Source organism: Tachyglossus aculeatus, chromosome 8 (genome assembly GCF_015852505.1).
Source record: "Tachyglossus aculeatus isolate mTacAcu1 chromosome 8, mTacAcu1.pri, whole genome shotgun sequence".
Taxonomy (NCBI): Eukaryota; Metazoa; Chordata; class Mammalia; order Monotremata; family Tachyglossidae; genus Tachyglossus; species Tachyglossus aculeatus.
In genome coordinates, this window is record NC_052073.1 from 8,882,054 (window position 1) to 8,900,908 (window position 18,855).

The 18,855-nt window shown below is 48.1% G+C and overlaps 1 protein-coding gene across 1 annotated transcript in view; it reads left to right on the forward strand.

Annotated features, from left to right (window-relative positions):
* Nucleotides 1-18,855, forward strand: part of ZNFX1 (zinc finger NFX1-type containing 1) — a 29,242-nt gene that overhangs the window by 2,047 nt on the left and 8,340 nt on the right. The window contains 10 exon segments of the mRNA XM_038749935.1: nt 2,115-2,209; nt 5,317-7,137; nt 7,970-8,101; nt 8,282-8,430; nt 9,825-9,968; nt 10,934-11,057; nt 12,908-13,158; nt 14,797-14,936; nt 17,151-17,305; nt 18,607-18,752. Of these exon segments, the coding sequence (XP_038605863.1) occupies nt 2,155-2,209; nt 5,317-7,137; nt 7,970-8,101; nt 8,282-8,430; nt 9,825-9,968; nt 10,934-11,057; nt 12,908-13,158; nt 14,797-14,936; nt 17,151-17,305; nt 18,607-18,752 (3,117 nt within the window). The 5' untranslated portion in view covers nt 2,115-2,154.

Here is an 18,855-nt window from a genome sequence, read left to right on the forward strand (position 1 = left end):
ACAGTCCTCTCCCGGTTCTCCTATCTCACTGGCTGCTCATCCTCAGTCACTTTGGCGGGCTTCTCCTCCTCTGCTTCCCACTCCCTAACGAACTGTGGGAGCCCTGCAAAGTTACCCTCTATTTTCCATCTACACTCACTCCCTTGGAGAACTTGTTTGCTCCCATGGCTTCAACTGCCATCTCTATGCCAATGATTCCCAGTTCTCTATCTCCAGCCCTGATCTTTCTCCTTCTCTGCCATCTTGTATTCTGGACATCACTCTTTGGATGTCCCACCGACATCTCAAACTTAAATGTCCAAAACAGAACTCAACTTCCCACCAAAACCCTGTCGTCCCCCCTGACTTTCGCTTCACTGTAGGTAGCACCGCCATCCACCTCGTCCCACAAGCTCTTCTAGACTGTGAGCCCATTGTTGGCTAGGGACCGTCTCTATATGTTGCCAACTTGTACTTCCCAAGCGCTTAGTTTAGTACAGTGCTCTGCACACAGTAAGCGCTCAATAAATACGATGAATGAATGAACAAGCTCGTAACCTACAACTCATCTCAACTCATCTCTGTCATTCAGTCCACATGTTTGATGTGCCGCCAAATCCATTTGGTTCAGCCTTCACAGCATGAGTGAAATCCACCCTTTCTTCTATCCAAACTGTCACTTCGCTGATCCCAACTCTTATCCTTTTCCACCCCCTCTAGACTGTAAGCTCCTTGTGGGATGGGAACATGTCTACCAACTCTTTTATCTTGTACTCTCCCAAGCACTTAGTACAGTGCTCCGCACACAGTAAATGCTCGATAAACACGGTTGATTGAAGAAGGTGGAAATGAAATTTAGCAAAGAAATCTAAGATCACATGCTGAACAACCACTTAGGATACAGATGGAAGAGGATCCGTGAATCAATTTGGAGGAGGATGATTGTAAGGGGAAAGGCCCCAGCAGATCTTTGTGGGCAAGGGCCGTGACCCTCCCATGTGCTTAGTACTGTGCACTGGTTACAGTAGGTGTTCAGTAAATGCTATCAATTAAAGTCTCCTGCATTAGCAGTGCAGCCTGGAAAGTGGGTTGTTGAGTGACTAAAGTCATGATCGATGATTAAACAATGGTGTATATTTAGTGCTTACTGTGTGCAGAGCCCTTTACTAATCGCTTGGGATAGAATCATGAAGCCCTAGAGTTTAATGAGGGATAACCTGGGTGAGATTGGGTTCTTTGGGGTTTTTTTGTTTTGTTTTATGGTATTTGTTTAGTGCTTACTATATACCAGGCACTGTACGGAGTGCTGGGTGGATACAAGGTAATCAAGGATTCTTCTTGTGTTTTTTTTATATGGACTTTGTTAAGCATTTACTATGTGCGAGACACTGTACTAAGCACTGCGGTAGATAGTAATAATAATAATTCTGGCATTTGTTAAGTGCTTACTATATGTGAGGCACTGTACTAAGCATGGATAGAAACAAATCGGGTTGGACGCAGTCCCTGCCCCACATGGGGCTCACAGTCTTATCACTTAAGACCCATTTTACCCATTTTACCGATGAGGTGACTGAGGCCCAGAGAATGAAGTGACTTGCCCAAGATCACACAGCAGACCAGTGACAGCCGGGATTAGAATCCTTGACCTTCTGACTCCCAGGCCTGTGGTCTATCCACTGAGCTAATCAGGTTGGACATAATCCTTGTCCTACATGGGGCTCACAGTCTCAATCCCCATTTTAGAGAGGAGGAAACTGAGGCCCAGAGAAGCGGCGTGACTTGCTCAAGGTCACACCCTTTCCTCTCCCCAGACTGTCACTACCAAACGCTTATCCTATCCCAACTTGGCTGCTGCATCAGCCTCCCTGCTGACCTCCCTGCTTCCTGTCTCTCCCCACTCCGGTCCATACTTCACTCTGCTGGCCAGATCACGTCTTCTAAAAAAAAAAGGTCAGTCCCTATTTCCTCACTCTTCAAGAGCAGACAAAGGGCAGAGCTGGAATTAGAACCCAGGGCCTTCCGACTCCCAGCCCCAGGCCCTATCCACTAGGCCACACGGCTTCTCATTATGAAGTAGTGTTAGAGACATCCTGCGTGGGCCAAACCTCCTAACCTCTGCTGACCTTCTGCAGAAATCACCTGCGCATCAGGGAGCTCCAGTGACTCTCAGGAATGGATGGAAGGCCACTTGGGATTGATGTCCCACCCAGGCAGCCGAATCAGAGAGGTAAATACTGTTGCCCCCCAAGTATGGAAAATTCCTCGCTTCCTGACTGCAGCCTAAATCATTCTTCTCAAAAGTGTCAGCCTACCCCACTCACCTTGCAAAGAGAGTAACTGTGTTAGGTTCACTTGGCCTTCTCAGAGCGGCGATGGGAGATTCAGGGGTTACAAGAGCAGCGTGGTCTTGTTTCCTATCCTCAGAAATAAAATGACTTCCAAATAACAGTCTCTCTGGAATGAGCATGGTGATTCCAGGGATGCTTCTTTTCATTTGCTTCCAACCTTCATCATCGTCATCATCAATCGTATTTATTGAGCGCTTACTATGTGCAGAGCACTGTACTAAGCGCTTGGGAAGTACAAATTGGCAACATATAGAGACAGTCCCTACCCAACAGTGGGCTCACAGTCTAAAAGGGGGAGACAGAGAACAAAACCAAACATACTAACAAAATAAAATAAATAGAATAGATATGTGCAAGTAAAATAAATAAATAAATAGAGTAATAAATATGTACAAACATATATACATATATACAACCTTCTGTATTGGGGGAGGGAGTGGACTTCTTCCCGTAAGTAGTCATTCAATCAGCCGTATTTATTAAGTTCTTACTGTGTGCAGAGCACTGCACTAAGAGCTTGGGAAAGTACAGTACAACAATAAAAAGTGACAATCCCTGCCCACAACGAGCTCACAGTCTTGCGGGGTGGCGGGAGGGGGGCATATAAAGTGTCAAGCGCTTAGTATAATGCTCAGAACACAGCACTCAACAGATACCGTTGATTGATTAAGGGCAGTTTGGTTGATTGACAGGCTGGGTGGTGGTATTTTTTCATGAGATTGATTTAAATCCATCCATCTGTGTTGGTGTTGTGGGAATGGGAAGAAATAAACTCTCTGGGTGTAGGAGAGATTTAATTAGGTAAAAATATTAAACATTTAGCTCAATTCACAATTGATTTTACAAAGTATTGTTGCCTCAGGAGAGTAAAACGTGATTATGGAAAAATGATAGTTTAAAAGATTTAAGCTCATTGTGGGCAGGGAACATGTCTGCCAACTCTGTTGTACTCTCCCGAGTGCTTAGTACGGTGCTCTGCACATAGTGCTCAGTAAATATGATTGATTGATTTTAAGTCCAGCTGTATTCAGTGTTTTGTATATTTTGTTGCTCTTTCTGTTACATCATGTATTTGCTTTTGAAAAAAAACTCTTTAAAAGCAGAATCCACATTAATATTTGTTTGCTCATTTTTAAGCAAATATGTCATGGCATTCAGCCATGAAAAATGCTTTTTGGCTATATTTTCATCAGCCCTTCAAATGTGGTACTTTTGTAGTTAATTTGTGCTTTTGGATCACTTTACAATTTTTTTTTAACGGTCATGTCAGCCCTCTCTGAGTTAAGTCCCTTGTTCTCCATTTTATAGGAGGAATGTGAGACCCGAGAGAGGATTAAATAATTTGGCCAAGATCATTCATTTACCTAGGGGCAGATCCAGGAGTACATCCCAGACTCTTTAATCCTAGCTCCTTGTTCCAGCCCAGTGGATCAAACTGACTCTCACAGTTTCTTTTGGTTTGGTCCCTAGTCCTTGAGATCAGTGTTAGTGTTTGGAGAGATACATCTCATGGGAATGGGTCAGTACTACCATGACATTACAATTTTTTCCATTTTTTAATTTGGGGTTTTTTCAGGAGAAGCAATATGGCCTAATAGAAGGAGCATGGGTTGGCCTGGGATTCAGAGGACCGGAGCGTCATTCATTCATTCATTCAGTCGTATTTATTGACCGCTTACTGTGAGCAGAGCACTGTACTAAGCGCTTGGGAAGTACAAGTTGGCAACATATAGAGGCGGTCCCTACCCAACAGCGGGCTCACAGTCTAGAAGGGGGAGACAGACAACAAAACAAAACATATGAACAAAATAAAATAAATAGAATATGTAAATATGTACTGATCTAATCCTGGCTCTGCCACGTGCCCTCTGGGTGATCTTGGGCAAGTCACTTGATTTCTCTGTGCTTCGAGTTTCTTCATCTGTAAAATGGGGATTCAACACCTATTCACACCCTCCTACTGTATGCCTCCCTTAGGACAGGGTCTCTGTCCAACCCAATTACCCCAGTGCTTGGCACATAGTAAGCACTTAACATTCATTCACTCAATCATATTTACCGAGCTCTTACTGTGTGCAAAGCACTGTACTAAGTTGTTGTTACTATTTTTCAAATGTGTAGACCTGGCTGTGTGTTAACACAGGCACACGCTAAGTTCTAACAGTCAAGTCAGTCCTTTAGCTTTGAAAAATTATCTTGCAGATTCTGGGCCAAGTTCAAGGAACTGTTTTGGGTGCCGCTTCAACACCTGAAATAACTGTAACTTGATATTGATGGGCTAGAGTTTTAAAAATCAAGAGATACCACCTCATAGAAGGTTCTGGTTGAACCGTAGCTGGGGGACTGAGAATAGAGTAGGAGGAGAGAAGGAGCCCAGTATAATTTCTCGTATTTAGGACCTTAAATTACCAAGACTGTGAGCCCTTTGTGGGACAGGGACTCTGTCCAACTTGATTAGCTTGTATCTACTCCAACGCTTAGTATAGTGCCTGGCACATAGTAAGCACTTAACAAATGCCGTTCAGAAAAAAAAAAACCCAAAACCTTGAAATACAAGAAGGCCATGGAGAAAGAAGAAGCATGGCTCAAGGGAGCGTATTTTAATAAGGGATTATGTTTTATTGTACCCTGCACTTCGAAAAGTTTTTTAAAAAGCTTCTAAGCCCTCATGATATGGAGGTTTGGCCTATTTTATTTTACTTTATTACTTTCTGAATTTTTTTTTAACATTTTCATGATCAGGATTTCTCCACCTCCGTCTCCTCAGCACTCTTCAGGACTTGCTCCCACCGGGTCCCCTCATGACTAGGAGTAGGCCTTCTTCCCTCCCACTACTAGCAAATTAAACCATTAGTTGCACAATTTGAGTGGAAAATAGTGAGAGCGTGTTCCTAGGCGAAGCCTTGGTGCAAGGGGCCTTGCCCCTTGCTTTACTGTTCAGGAACCTCCTCCTCATGGAATATTTCCTTTTTTTTTTTTTTTTCAGGCCAGATGGATGGAGGAATTCCCCAGAGGGGAAGAAACTGGGCCCACAACCCACAGGCCCGTGCTCCCAGAGGAGCAGATCAGCCCAGAAGGGATCCCAGAGCTAACAATAACCTTGTCCCTCGCTGGCAAAGGGAAGAGCGTTTTGGGGCTATGGGGAGGAATCCCCACCAGGGGAGGAGAAACCAGGGTGGCCAGGCCAACGGTGAAGCCAGAGGGCAGAGGAACTATCCGGAGCACGAGGCCAGAAGGAGAAACGAGAATTGGGATGGGAGGGAGCGAAGGCCCCCGCCCGCCGGGCACCTCCATTTTCAGCAGGATCCCCCTCAGCACTGGAGTCCGCGGCCCGAGGCCGGCGAACCGCCTCAGCAAGTGAGACGGATCGGCTACAAATTCCTGGAAGGCCTCCTTCAGAAGGACCCCTCCGAGGTGGTCATCACGCTGGCCTCCAGCTTGGGGCTGAAGGAGCTGTTGTCCCAGGCCTCCCTGAAACCCAACTTCCTGACGCTCCTGCTCCAGGTGTTTCGGAAGGCCTGCAGCTCCAAGATGGACAGACAGAGCGTCCTCCACCTCCTGGGCTTGGTGAAGAACTCCAACTTCCTCAGGGTGTGCCTGCCGCAGTACGTGGCCGGCATGATCACCGAGCCCAGCCCCGCCGTGCGCCACCAGTACCCGGAGCACATCGGCAACATCATCTCCCTGCTCCAGGACCTGGTCAGCGTCTACCCGGCCAGCTCCGTGCAGGAGACCTCCATGTTGATCTCCATCTTGCCGGCCTCCCTCAACGCCCTGCGAGCTTCCGGGGTGGACATCGAGGAGGAGGCGGAGAAGAACCTGGAGAAAATCCAAACCATCCTGGAGCATTTGCAGGAGAGGAAGCGGGAGGGCACGCTGAAAGTGGACACCTACACGCTCGTGCACCCTCAGGGGGACGGTCAGGAGGAAAGCTACCGCACGATGACAATCTACCCTTCGTACAACGAAGTGCACCTGGATGAAAAACCCTTTCTCCGCCCCAACATCATCGTGGGCAGGTACGAGAGCACCGGCGTCTACTTGGACACTCATTTCCGGCTCCTGCGAGAAGACTTCGTCCGGCCCCTGAGGGAAGGAATTCTGGAACTGCTCCAGAGCTTCGAGGACCAGGGCCTGAGGAAGAGGAAGTTTGACGACATCCGAATCTACTTCGACACGAGGATCGTCACGCCCCTGTGCTCCTCTTCCGGCATCGTGTACAAGGTGCAGTTTGACACCAAGCCCCTGAAGTTCATCCGCTGGCAGAATTCCAAGCGTTTGCTGTACGGTTCCCTGGTCTGCATGTCCAAGGACAACTTCGAGACCTTTCTCTTTGCCACCGTGTCGAACCGGGACCCCGAAGACCTCTGCAACGGGATCGTGCAGCTGTGCTTCAACGAGCAGAGCCAGCCGCTCCTCGCCGACGTCCAGCCCTCGGACTCCTTCCTCATGGTGGAGACCACGGCGTACTTTGAGGCCTACAGGCACGTCCTGGAGGGCCTGCAGGAGATTCAGGAGGAGGACGTCCCCTTTCAGAAGAATATCGTGGAGTGCAGAACTGACGTGAGGGCGCCCCAGTACCTGCTAATGGGGGGCAGATACGACCTGACTCCCCTGTTGGATAATCCTCCTACCGACGGGGAATCCCCGAGGTACACCGAGGAGGTGACGGGACCCAAAATTAATATCCTAGACCCCGCTCAGTGGCCCTCCAGAGAAGCCCTGAAGTTAGATGAGTCCCAGATGGAGGCCCTACAGTTCGCGCTCACTCGGGAACTGGCTATCATTCAGGGACCTCCGGGGACAGGTGAGATGCTATACTTTGCTCAACGCTCAGATCCCGGCCGGATTGGGCCCGAGCCGTAAATAACAATAATAATAATAATAATTATGGTATTTGTTACGTACTTCCTATGTGCCAAGCACTGTTCTAAGCGCTGGGGTAGATACAGGGTAATCAGGTTGCCCCACGTGGGGCTCACAGTCTTCATCCCCATTTTACAGATGAGGTAACGGGCGCAGAGAAGTTAAACGACTTACCCAAAGTCACACAGCTGGCAAGCGGCAGAGTCGGGATTGGAACCCACGACTTCTGACTCCCAAACCCGTGCTCTTGCCGCTAAACCACGCTGCTTCCCTGTAGTAGTAGTAGTAACCCCCTAGTCTTGCTTTCCCAACAGAAGACCCTTAGTGGGTGGGGGGTGCTACCCTAAAATGGGAAAGGACTGTTAGATTCATCTTGCGTAGAAGTCGTAAATAATAAATACCACAAATACCACAATACCACAGGTAATAAATACCATTATTATTATTGTTATTATTATTCCCCAAGCAAGTGTTACTCCTCACTTGGCTTGGACAGTAAACCGTAAGGCCGAAAAGCGCAGTGATCCATCAAAAATTTCAGTCAGCGGCAGGCCCATGGTCCAGCTGCGATTGCTTGTGACTGCTTCCTGGATGCATGCTGTCCACACTAGTTTTCCTCTCTCCTTTCCCATGAAAACGTGGAACTCCAATACGTCTTTTATCTCTCTCTGTGCTTACGGCTTTGGTTTCCACCGCAGTGAACTTTGAAGCCGAGAGCAGGTTGGAAATGGCCTCTGAATCCTTGCCTCTTTGCCCCCCACCTTATGTTGCAGGGAAGACCTACGTGGGGCTGAAGATTGTCCAGGCCCTTCTGACTAACGAGCACGTGTGGCAGATCAACGTCCAGAAGTTCCCCATCCTGGTGGTCTGTTACACCAACCACGCCCTCGACCAGTTCCTGGAAGGTAAGGTCTGTGGAGCAAGAAGTCGCAGAAAGCCAGAGAGAGCCCTTTCCTCAAACGGCGAAGGGAATTTGCCGAACGCGTCGGCTAGTGACGGGGCAGGGAAAAGCTGAGAGAGCTGCAGTCTCCAAAGGAGAGCCGAGATGACACCTCTCACCTCTTTCATTTCCCCTTCCCTCCCAGGAATATACAAGTGTCAGAAAAGCAGCATCGTGCGGGTAGGCGGAAGGAGCAGCAGTGAGATCCTGAAGCAGTTTACCCTGAGAGAGCTGAGGAACAAGCGAGAATTTCGCCGAAATCTCCCCATGCACCTCCGCAGGGCCTACATGAACGTACGTCCAGACTTCCAGCTGGCTTCGGGAGGCCGTCCTGTAGCGAGGAGTCCGGCTTTCTAGACCGGGACTCCTCGGATCCATGCTTTCTCCCTCCCCTTCGCTAGTGCCCTGCTTCTTCTCTTACGTCCTCGGCTCCTACACATCGGGATGATGGCGGCGCTTGTATTGGTATTGGTTGATCGCTTACTGTGTGCCAATCTCTGGGCTGAGCGCTGGAGTAGATACGAGATAATCCAACAGACATTAACCCCTGTCCCACTCAGAGCTGACAGTTTGAGAGCTAGGGAGAGCCGCCATCATCATCATCAATCGTATTTATTGAGCGCTTACTATGTGCAGAGCACTGTACTAAGCACTTGGGAAGTATAAATTGGCAACATATAGAGACAGTCCCTACCCAACAGTGGGCTCACAGTCTAAAAGGGGGAGACAGAGAACAACACCAAACATACTAACAAAATAAATAGAATAGATATGTACAAGTAAAATAAATAAATAGAGTAATAAATATGTACAAACATATATACATATATACAGGTGCTGTGGGGAAGGGAAGGAGGTAAGATGGGGGGGATGGAGAGGGGGGCGAGGGGGAGAGGAAGGAAGGGGCTCAGTCTGGGAAGGCCTCCTGGAGGAGGTGAGCTCTCAGCAGGGCCTTGAAGGGAGGAAGAGAGCTAGCTTGGCGGATGGGCAGAGGGAGGGCATTCCAGGCCCGGGGGATGACGTGGGCCGGGGGTCGATGGCGGGACAGGCAAGAACGAGGTACGGTGAGCCATGTACCTTATCCCCATTTTACAGGTGAGGAAACTGCGATCCAAAGAGGAAAGTGACTTGCCCAAGGTCACACAGCAGGCCAGAGCTGGGAGAAGAACCCGGGATTCCTGAATCCCAGCCCCAGTACTCTTCCCACACCGCCACTGTGGTTGGAAACCAGGCCCGTGAATCCTGTGCTTCAGGCTGCAGGGCAGGCTACCTAATAGTAATGCTAATTGTAGTACTTGGTGGGGTACGAGCTAACACAGTCCCCGGCCCACATGGGGCTCACAGTCTTAGTCCCCGTTTTACAGATGAGAGAACTGAAGTCCAGAGGCTTCAAAAATAAAAATCACGGGCGCTTCAGGGATTCTCAGTAACACTAACAGCAAAGTGCACTACCCCTGTGCCCCCCTGAATCCTTCGTCCCCAGGTCCTCCACAGATCAGTCAGCCGGTTAAGACGGTGTTTCCTCAATTGTGTCTGCCAGGCCCGGGTTCTACCCACCAGGCCACGTTGTTCCTGTCCGTGGCCGGTGCCCTCTCCCTGCTCTGCATAGCTCACCCACCCTCCACCCTTCCCAGTTCTGAGGGGGTTGGTGCCGCTTCCCAGACTGTCCCATTTTCCCCCCCGGCCAGATCATGACCCAGATGAAGCAGTCTGAGCAGGAGCTCCGCAAGGGGTCCCAGCATTTGGAGTGTGCCACCAGCGGAGTCCTGCACGAGAGGCATCTGGAGAAATACATCGCCCCCCACCACTGGAACAGCCTCATGAATGGACCGGTAAGTGGGGAGTGGGTTATTCCCAGGGAATCCAGAGCATTCCCGTCGGCTCTGTCGCCGACTCCCCGCGGGCTTCGGCGGGGTTGGGGGACGGGTAACTTTCAGGTGGGACCCGCTCCAGAGTGGCAGCACGTTGGCTGGCGTGGCAGTTAGTGGGTGGCTTGGGGACAACAAGCCAGGTAGCCTGTGGGGATTCGTAAGTGAGAATCTGAATGTGTTCTTTCATCCCCTCAGTCGTATTTATTGAGCGCTTACTGTGTGCAGAGCACTGGACTAAGCGCTTGGGAAGTACAAGTTGGCAACAGATAGAGACGGTCCCTACCCAACAGCGGGCTCACAGTCTAGAAAGGGGAGACAGACAACAAAACAAAACATGTTAAGAAAATAAAATGAATAGAATAAATATGTACAAATAAAATAGAGTAATAAATCTGTACAAACATATATACCTGTATCCAGGTGCTGTGGGGAGGGGAAGGAGGTAAGGCGGGGGGGATGGGGAAGGGGAGGAGAGGGAGAGGAAGGAGGGGGCTCAGTGTGGGAAGGCCTCCTGGAGGAGGTGAGCTTTCAGTATTTCAGTACATATTTATTACTCTATTTATTTATTTATTTATTTATTTATGTATTTTACTTGTACATTTCTATCCTATTTATTTTATTTTGTTGGTATGTTTGGTTCGGTTCTCTGTCTCCCCCTTTTAGACTGTGAGTCCACTGTTGGGTAGGGACTGTCTCTATGTGTTGCCAATTTGTACTTCCCAAGCGCTTAGTACAGTGCTCTGCACATAGTAAGCGCTCAATAAATACGATTGATTGATTGATTGATTTCAGTAGGGCTTTGAAGGGAGGAAGAGAGCTAGCTTGGCGGATGTGCGGAGGGAGGGCATTCCAGGCCCTGACTCTCTACTGAGAGTAGTAAGCAAGTCCGGGGGATGCTCATGGCTTCTTCCTCTTCCCTCCTTTAGGATATCGAGTGGTTTTACTGTCGGGGTTATAAACAGTCAATGATCCTGGAATGGCTGGGCCTGGGTTTCACTGCTTTCACTCAAAGCGCGGCCCCGTCTTCACCAGCAGGTGCTGAGAATGCAGGTAAGAGAGTATTTCATTCATTCATTCAATCGTATTTATTGAGCGCTTACTGTGTGCACAGCACTGTACTAAGTGCTTTGGAAGTACAAGTTGGCAACATATAGAGACGGTCCCTACCCAACAGCGGGCTCACAGTCTAGAGTAATGACCGCCATGGTTGGGGAGGGCAAAATCCATCTTTTTTTTTTTTAAATGGGCTTTGTTAAGTCCTCACTATGTGCCGGGCACAGTACTAAGCGCTGGGGTAGATAAAGCAAATCAGGTTGGACACAGACCGTGACCCTCATGGGGTTTACAGTCCTAATTCCCCATTTTACAGATGAGGTAACTGAGGCCCAGAGAAGTGAAGCGACTTGTCCCAGCAGACAAGCGGCGGAGCTGGGATTCGAACCCAGGCCCTTCTGACGCCTAGACCCATGCCCTATCCACTAGGCCACGCTGCTTCACAAATTCATTCATTCATTCATTCCATTGTATTTATTGAGCGCTTACTGTGTGCAGAGCACTGGACTAAGCGCTTGGGAAGTACAGGTTGGCAACATGTAGAGACGGTCCCTACCCAACAGTGGGCTTGCAGTCTAGAAGGGGGAGACAGAGAACAAAACATATTAACAAAATAAAATAAATAGAATAAACATGTACAAATAAAATAGAGTAATAAATGCGTACAAATATATATACATATATACAGGTGCTGTGGGGAGGGGAAGGAGGTAAGGCGGTGGGGGATGGAGAGGGGGAGGAATCATCATCATCAGTCGTATTTATTGAGCGCTTACTATGTGCAGAGCACTGTACTAAGCGCTTGGGAAGTCCAAATTGGCAACATATAGAGACAGTCCCTACCCAACAGTGGGCTCGCAGTTTAGAAGGGGGAGACAGAGAACAAAACAAAACATATTAACAAAATAAAATAAATAGAATAAACATGTACAAATAAAATAAATAGAGTAATAAATACGTACAAATATATATATACATATATACAGGTGCTGTGGGGAGGGGAAGGAGGTAAGGCGGGGGGAATGGAGGGGGGAGGAATCATCATCATCAATCGTATTTATTGAGCGCTTACTATGTGCAGAGCACTGTACTAAGTGCTTGGGAAGTACAAATTGGCAACATATAGAGACAGTCCCTACCCAACAGTGGGCTCGCAGTCTAGAAGGGGGAGACAGAGAACAAAACAAAACATATTAACAAAATAAAATAAATAGAATAAACATGTACAAATAAAATAGAGTAATAAATACGTACAAATATATATATATACATATATACAGGTGCTGTGGGGAGGGGAAGGAGGTAAGGCGGGGGGAATGGAGGGGGGAGGAATCATCATCATCAATCGTATTTATTGAGCGCTTACTATGTGCAGAGCACTGTACTAAGCGCTTGGGAAGTCCAAATTGGCAACATATAGAGACAGTCCCTACCCAACAGTGGGCTCGCAGTCTAGAAGGGGGAGACAGAGAACAAAACAAAACATATTAACAAAATAAAATAAATAGAATAAACATGTACAAATAAAATAGAGTAATAAATACGTACAAATATATATATACATATATACAGGTGCTGTGGGGAGGGGAAGGAGGTAAGGCGGGGGAATGGAGGGGGGAGGAATCATCATCATCAATCGTATTTATTGAGCGCTTACTATGTGCATAGCACTGTACTAAGCGCTTGGGAAGTCCAAATTGGCAACATATAGAGGCAGTCCCTACCCAACAGTGGGCTCACAGTGTAAAACATTTCAAAGCTCTGTGACCCGCCTCTCCCCAGAGCTTGCAGTCTCACTTCCCTGCCAGAAAACACCCCATCTCTCTCTCGGATAATTCCTTCCTCAGCTCAACCAGAAAAGGAAGAAGAGGAGGACGGTGAGGAGGAGGAAGCACTGATCGAGATTCCGGAGGAGGCTGACCTGATTCAAGCCGACCGGGTGATCGAGGACGAGGAGGAGACCATCAGACCTCGGCACAGGAGGAAGGAGGAGGATGGGGCCGTGCAGGAGCTGGCGAAAGCCCTGTTGGCCATGAGACTGGACAACCTGGGCTCTGGAGCGGCTGAGCCGTCGGGGCAGGGGGCTGGAGAATGGGAGGTGAGCCTTCTCGGGGAGACCCCCTCTCAGAGAGGGGCGCGGAGGAGAGCCGGTATTTCTGGGGGAGACCCGAGGCTGGCAAACAGGACGCAGCCGCGCTCATCTCCGCCGTTACCTGGAGTTCCACTTGCCTCGTGGCTCTGCAGCCGCAATTGAGGAAACACCGTCTTAATCAATCAATCAATCAATCAATCAATCGTATTTATTGAGCGCTTACTATGTGCAGAGCACTGTACTAAGCGCTTGGGAAGTACAAATTGGCATCACATAGAGACAGTCCCTACCCAACAGTGGGCTCACAGTCTAAAAGGGCTTCTTAACCGATTGACCGATGATAATAATAATAATTTTGGTATTTGTTAAGCGCTTACTATGTGCAAAGCACTGTTCTAAGCGCTGGGAAGGATACGAGGTGATCGGGTTGTCCGGTATTTGTTAAGCGCTTACTATGAGCAAAGCAGTGTTCTAAGCGCTGGGAAGGATACGAGGTGATGGGGTTGTCCCATGTGGGACTCACAGTCTTAAACCCCATTTTACAGATGAGGGAACTGAGGCCCAGAGAAGTGAAGTGACTGGCCCAAAGTCACCCGGCTGACAGTTGGCAGAGCCGGGATTCGAACCCGTGACCTCTGACTCAAGCGCTTAGTCTGGCGCTCTGCACACAGTCCATAAATACGATCTTCTAGACTGTGAGCCCACTGTTGGGTAGGGACTGGCTCTGTATGTTGCCAATTTGTACTTCCCAAGCGCTTAGTACAGTGCTCTGCACATAGTAAGCGCTCAATAAATACGATTGATGATGACCTGGGGACGAAGGATTCAGGGTGGCACAGGGGTAGTGCACTCTGCTGTTAGTGTTAGTGAGAAGCCCTGAAGGGCCTGTGATTTTTATTTTTTATTTTTAAGGTACTGAGTGCTTCCTCTGTGCCCGGCACTGTACTAAGCACCGTGGTACAGTGACCTGTACACTGTACAGAGCGCTTAGTACAGTGCTCTGCACACAGTCAGCGCTCAATAAATACGATTGATTGATATCTATTTTATTTTGTTAGTATGGTTTTGTTCTCCGTCTCCCCCTTTTAGACTGTGAGCCCACTGTCGGGTAGGGACTGTCTCTATATGTTGCCAACTTGTACTTCCCAAGCGCTTAGTACAGTGCTCTGCACACAGCGCTCAATAAATACGATCGATTGATCGATTGATATCTATTCCATTTATTTTATTTTGTTAGTATGTTTGGTTTTGTTCTCCGTCTCCCCCTTTTAGACTGTGAGCCCACTGTTGGGTAGGGACTGTCTCTGTATGTTGCCAACTTGTACTTCCCAAGCGCTTAGTACAGTGCTCTGCACACAGTAAGTGCTCAATAAATACGATTGATTGATTGATTGGTAGGCTCAGAGTGGTCAAGTTGGACACAGTCCCTTTCCCACGCAGTCTTAATCCCCATTTTCCAGATGAGGTAACTGAGGCACAGAGAAGTGAAGTGGCTTGCCCAGAGTCCCAAAGCAGACGAGTGGCGGAGGCAGGATTAGAACCCAGGTCTCCTTGGATTTCCAGGCCTTTGATCTGTCTGCTAGACGACGCTGCTTCCACAGAGTGATTCTGACCAACCACCCTGTTTGGTGCTTCTCATTGTAGACTCAGCGCACTGAAAAGAAGAAAATGAAACGGAAAGTGAAGCTGGAACTCCGCAAGCTGAACACAATGACTGAGGCGGAGGCCAAGGAAATCCAGGATTTGTGGCAGCTCGATCTCAATTCCCGCTGGCGACTCTATAGGTAAATACTCACCTGGATTCATCCCCTCCCTGAGCCCTGCCCTGTTATTGCCTCATTTTTTTTTTCTTCCCCTTTTCTGCCCACCCTGTCAAATCAATCAATCAATCTATTGAGCGCTTACTGTGTGCAGAACACTGTACTACGCGCTTGGGAAGTACAAGTCGGCGACACATAGAGACGGTCCCTACCCAACAGCGGGCTCACAGTCTAGAAGGGGGAGACAGAGAACAAAACCAAACATACTAACAAAATAAAATAAATAGAATAGATATGTACAAGTAAGATAAATAAATAGAGTAATAAATATGTACAAACATATATATATATAGGTAGTATCGAGCGAGTGCTTACTGACCACCGAGAGAGTACATTGAATTAGTAGGCCTGACCCCTGCCCTCAAGGAGGAGTCCAATGCAACCTTGATGCCGACTGGTGTAACAGCCTCTTGGTCGGCCTCCCCGTCTCCAGCCTCGTCTCACACCTTTTCCTTCTTCTGAAAACTCATGAGCAGGGAACGTATCTGCGTGTCATAATAATAGTAATAATTATGGTATTTGTAAGCTCTTCCTATGCGCCAAGCACTGCTCTAAGCCCTGGGGTTGATACGGGATAATCAGGTTGTCCAACCTGGGGCTCACACTTTTAATCCCCATTTAACAGTTGAGGTAACTGAGGCACAGAGAAATCAAGTGACTTGCCCAAGGTCACACAGCAGTCAGGTGGCGGAGGCGGGATTAGAACCCACATCCTCTGACTCCCAAGCCTGTGCTCTTTCCACTAAGCCACGCTGCTTCTCGTACTCTCCGAAGCACTTAATACAGTGCCCTGAGCACAGTAAGCGCTCAATAAATACGATTGACTGATTCACTCATTCATTCAGTTGTATTTATTGAGCACGTACTGTGTGCAGAGCACTGTACTAAGTGCTTGGGAAGTACAAGTTGGCAACATATCGAGATGGTCCCTACCTGACAACGGGCTCACAGTCTAGAAGGGGGAGACAGACGACAAAACAAAACATGTGGACAGGTGTCAAGTCATCAGAATAAATAGAAATAAAGCTAGATCAATCGATCAATCAGTCGTATTTATTGAGCGCTTACTGTGTGCAGAGCACTGTACTAAGCGCTTGGGAAGTACAAGTTGGCAACATATAGAGACAGTCCCTACCCAAGCAGTGGGCTCACAGTCTAAAAGGGGGAGACAGAGAACAAAACCATACTAACAAAATAAAATAAATAGAATAGATAAAAAATAGAGTAATAAATATGTACAAACATATATACATATATACAGGTGCTGTGGGAAAGGGAAGGAGGTAAGATGAGGGGGATGGAGAGGGGGATGAGGGGGAGAGGAATGAAGGGGCTCAGTCTAGATACACATCATTAACAAAATAAATAGAATAGTAAATATGTATAACTGCACAATCAATCAATCGTATTTATTGAGCGCTTACTGTGTCTAAAAGGGGGAGACAGAGAACAAAACCATACTAACAAAATAAAATAAATAGAATAGATAAAAAATAGAGTAATAAATATGTACAAACATATATACATATATACAGGTGCTGTGGGAAAGGGAAGGAGGTAAGATGAGGGGGATGGAGAGGGGGATGAGGGGGAGAGGAATGAAGGGGCTCAGTCTAGATACACATCATTAACAAAATAAATAGAATAGTAAATATGTATAACTGCACAATCAATCAATCGTATTTATTGAGCGCTTACTGTGTGCAGAGCACTGTACTAAGCGCTTGAGAAGTCCAAGTTGGCGACATATAGAGACAGTCCCTACCCAACAGTGGGCTCACAGTCTAAAAGGGGGAGACAGGGAACCAAACCAAACATACTAACAAAATGAAATAAATAGAATAGCACAGCAACTCTTACGGGGCTCTGCACCCTTTGGAATTTAAGTGTTGACCAATTAGTTGAAGAATAATAATAATAATGGCATTTATTAAGCGCTTACTATGTGCAAAGCACTGTTCTAAACCCTTTAAGAAGATGCCCTCTTTGGCCTGCTGCTCACGTACCTATGTGTAATTTTATTTATTAACGTCTGTCTCCCCCTCTAGACTGTAAGGTCGTTGTGGGCAGGGACTGTGTCTGTTCTGTTGTACTCTCCCAAGCGCTTAGTACAGTGCTCCGAGCACATTAAGCGCTCGATTGACTGCCCGACTCCCCTCGCCTCTGTCTCCCCCCAAGGCTTTGGCTGCAGATGTACCAAGGAGATATCCGCCGGAAGGTCCTGAGCCACGAACAACAGTATCAGGCCTCGGCAGAAAGGCTGGCGGAGCTGAGGTTACAGGAAGATCTCTACATCCTGAAGGACGCCCAGGTCGTCGGGATGACAACCACAGGTAGGGGGGTGCCGGGGGAGCCCCCTGAGAAGCAGCGGGGCCTAAAGGATGGAGCATAAGCCTGGCAGTCGGGAGGACCTGGGTTCTAATCCCGGCTCCGCCGCTTGCCTGCCGTGGGAACTTGGGCGAATCGCTTCGCTTCTCTGAGCCTCAGTTGCTTCATCTGTAAAATGGGTCCAATCCGGGGGGGGAGACAGAGGCGAGGGGAGCCATTCGGTCGGTCAGTCAATCGAGCGCTTAATGTGCTCGGAGCACTGTACTAAGCGCTCGGGAGAGTGCAATAGAACAGACACAGTCCCTGCCCACAATGATCTATGTGTTGCCAATTTGTACTTCCCAAGCGCTTAGTACAGTGCTCTGCACATAGTATGCGCTCAATAAATACGATTGATTGATTGACCTTACAGTCTAGAGGGGGAGACAGACGTTAATAAATAAAATTACACATAGGTACGTGAGCAGCGGGCCAGAGAGGGCACCTTCTTCAACTAATTGGTCAACACTTCAATTCCAAAGGGTGCAGAGCCCCGTAAGAGTTGCTGTGCTATTCTATTTATTTTATTTTGTTGGTATGTCTGTAAAATGGGGTTTAAGAGCAAGAGTCCCTTGTGGGACGAGGACTGGGTCCAATCTGATTAGCTTGTGTCTACCCCAGTGCTTAGAATAGTGCCTGGCACATAGTAAGGACTTCATTCATTCATTCATTCATTTATTTATTTATTTATTTATTTATTTATTTATTTATTTATTTATTTATGTATGTATGTATGTATTTATTTATTTATGTATTTATGTATTTATTTATTTATTTATTTTACTCGTGCATATCTATTCTATTTATTTTATTTTGTTAGTATGTTTGGTTTTGTTCTCTGTCTCCCCCTTTTAGACTGCGAGCCCACTGTTGGGTAGGGACTGTCTCTCTATGTTGCCAATTTGTACTTCCCAAGCGCTTAGCACAGTGCTCTGCACATAGTAAGCGCTCAATAAATACGATTGATGATGATGATGACTTAAGGAATACCACACAAAAATGTCCCTTGCCAACTAGCGGGGTGCCTCTGAGGTTCCTCGTGGCAACCAAAATGTCAGGAGGTCTGTAGCTGAGGATTCGCACCCCCGGCCATTTCTGACCTGTCGCGTCCTCCAACGGCCGAAACTCAGGCCGTGGTAAAGGCCCCAGGTTCGGTGCCCGTCCCTGTTGCGGGGAGGGGATGGGACGGGGGAGATTCCTCCGGTCCCCAGCCCCTCGGTGAGCTCTCCGCCCGCGTGCCGGACTTCTCGCGTCCCCTCGATTCCAGGTGCTGCGAAGTACCGCCAGATCCTGCAGAAGGTGGAGCCCCGCATCGTCATCGTGGAGGAGGCGGCAGAGGTGCTCGAGTCGCACACCATCACCACCCTCAGCAAAGCCTGCCAGCATCTCATCCTCATCGGGGATCACCAGCAGGTACCGCGGCCCGGCCCGGCCCGGTGACTGAGCACCGGGAGAAGCAGCGTGGCATAGGGGGCAAGACCACCGGCCTGGGAATCAGAAGGTCATGACTTCTGTT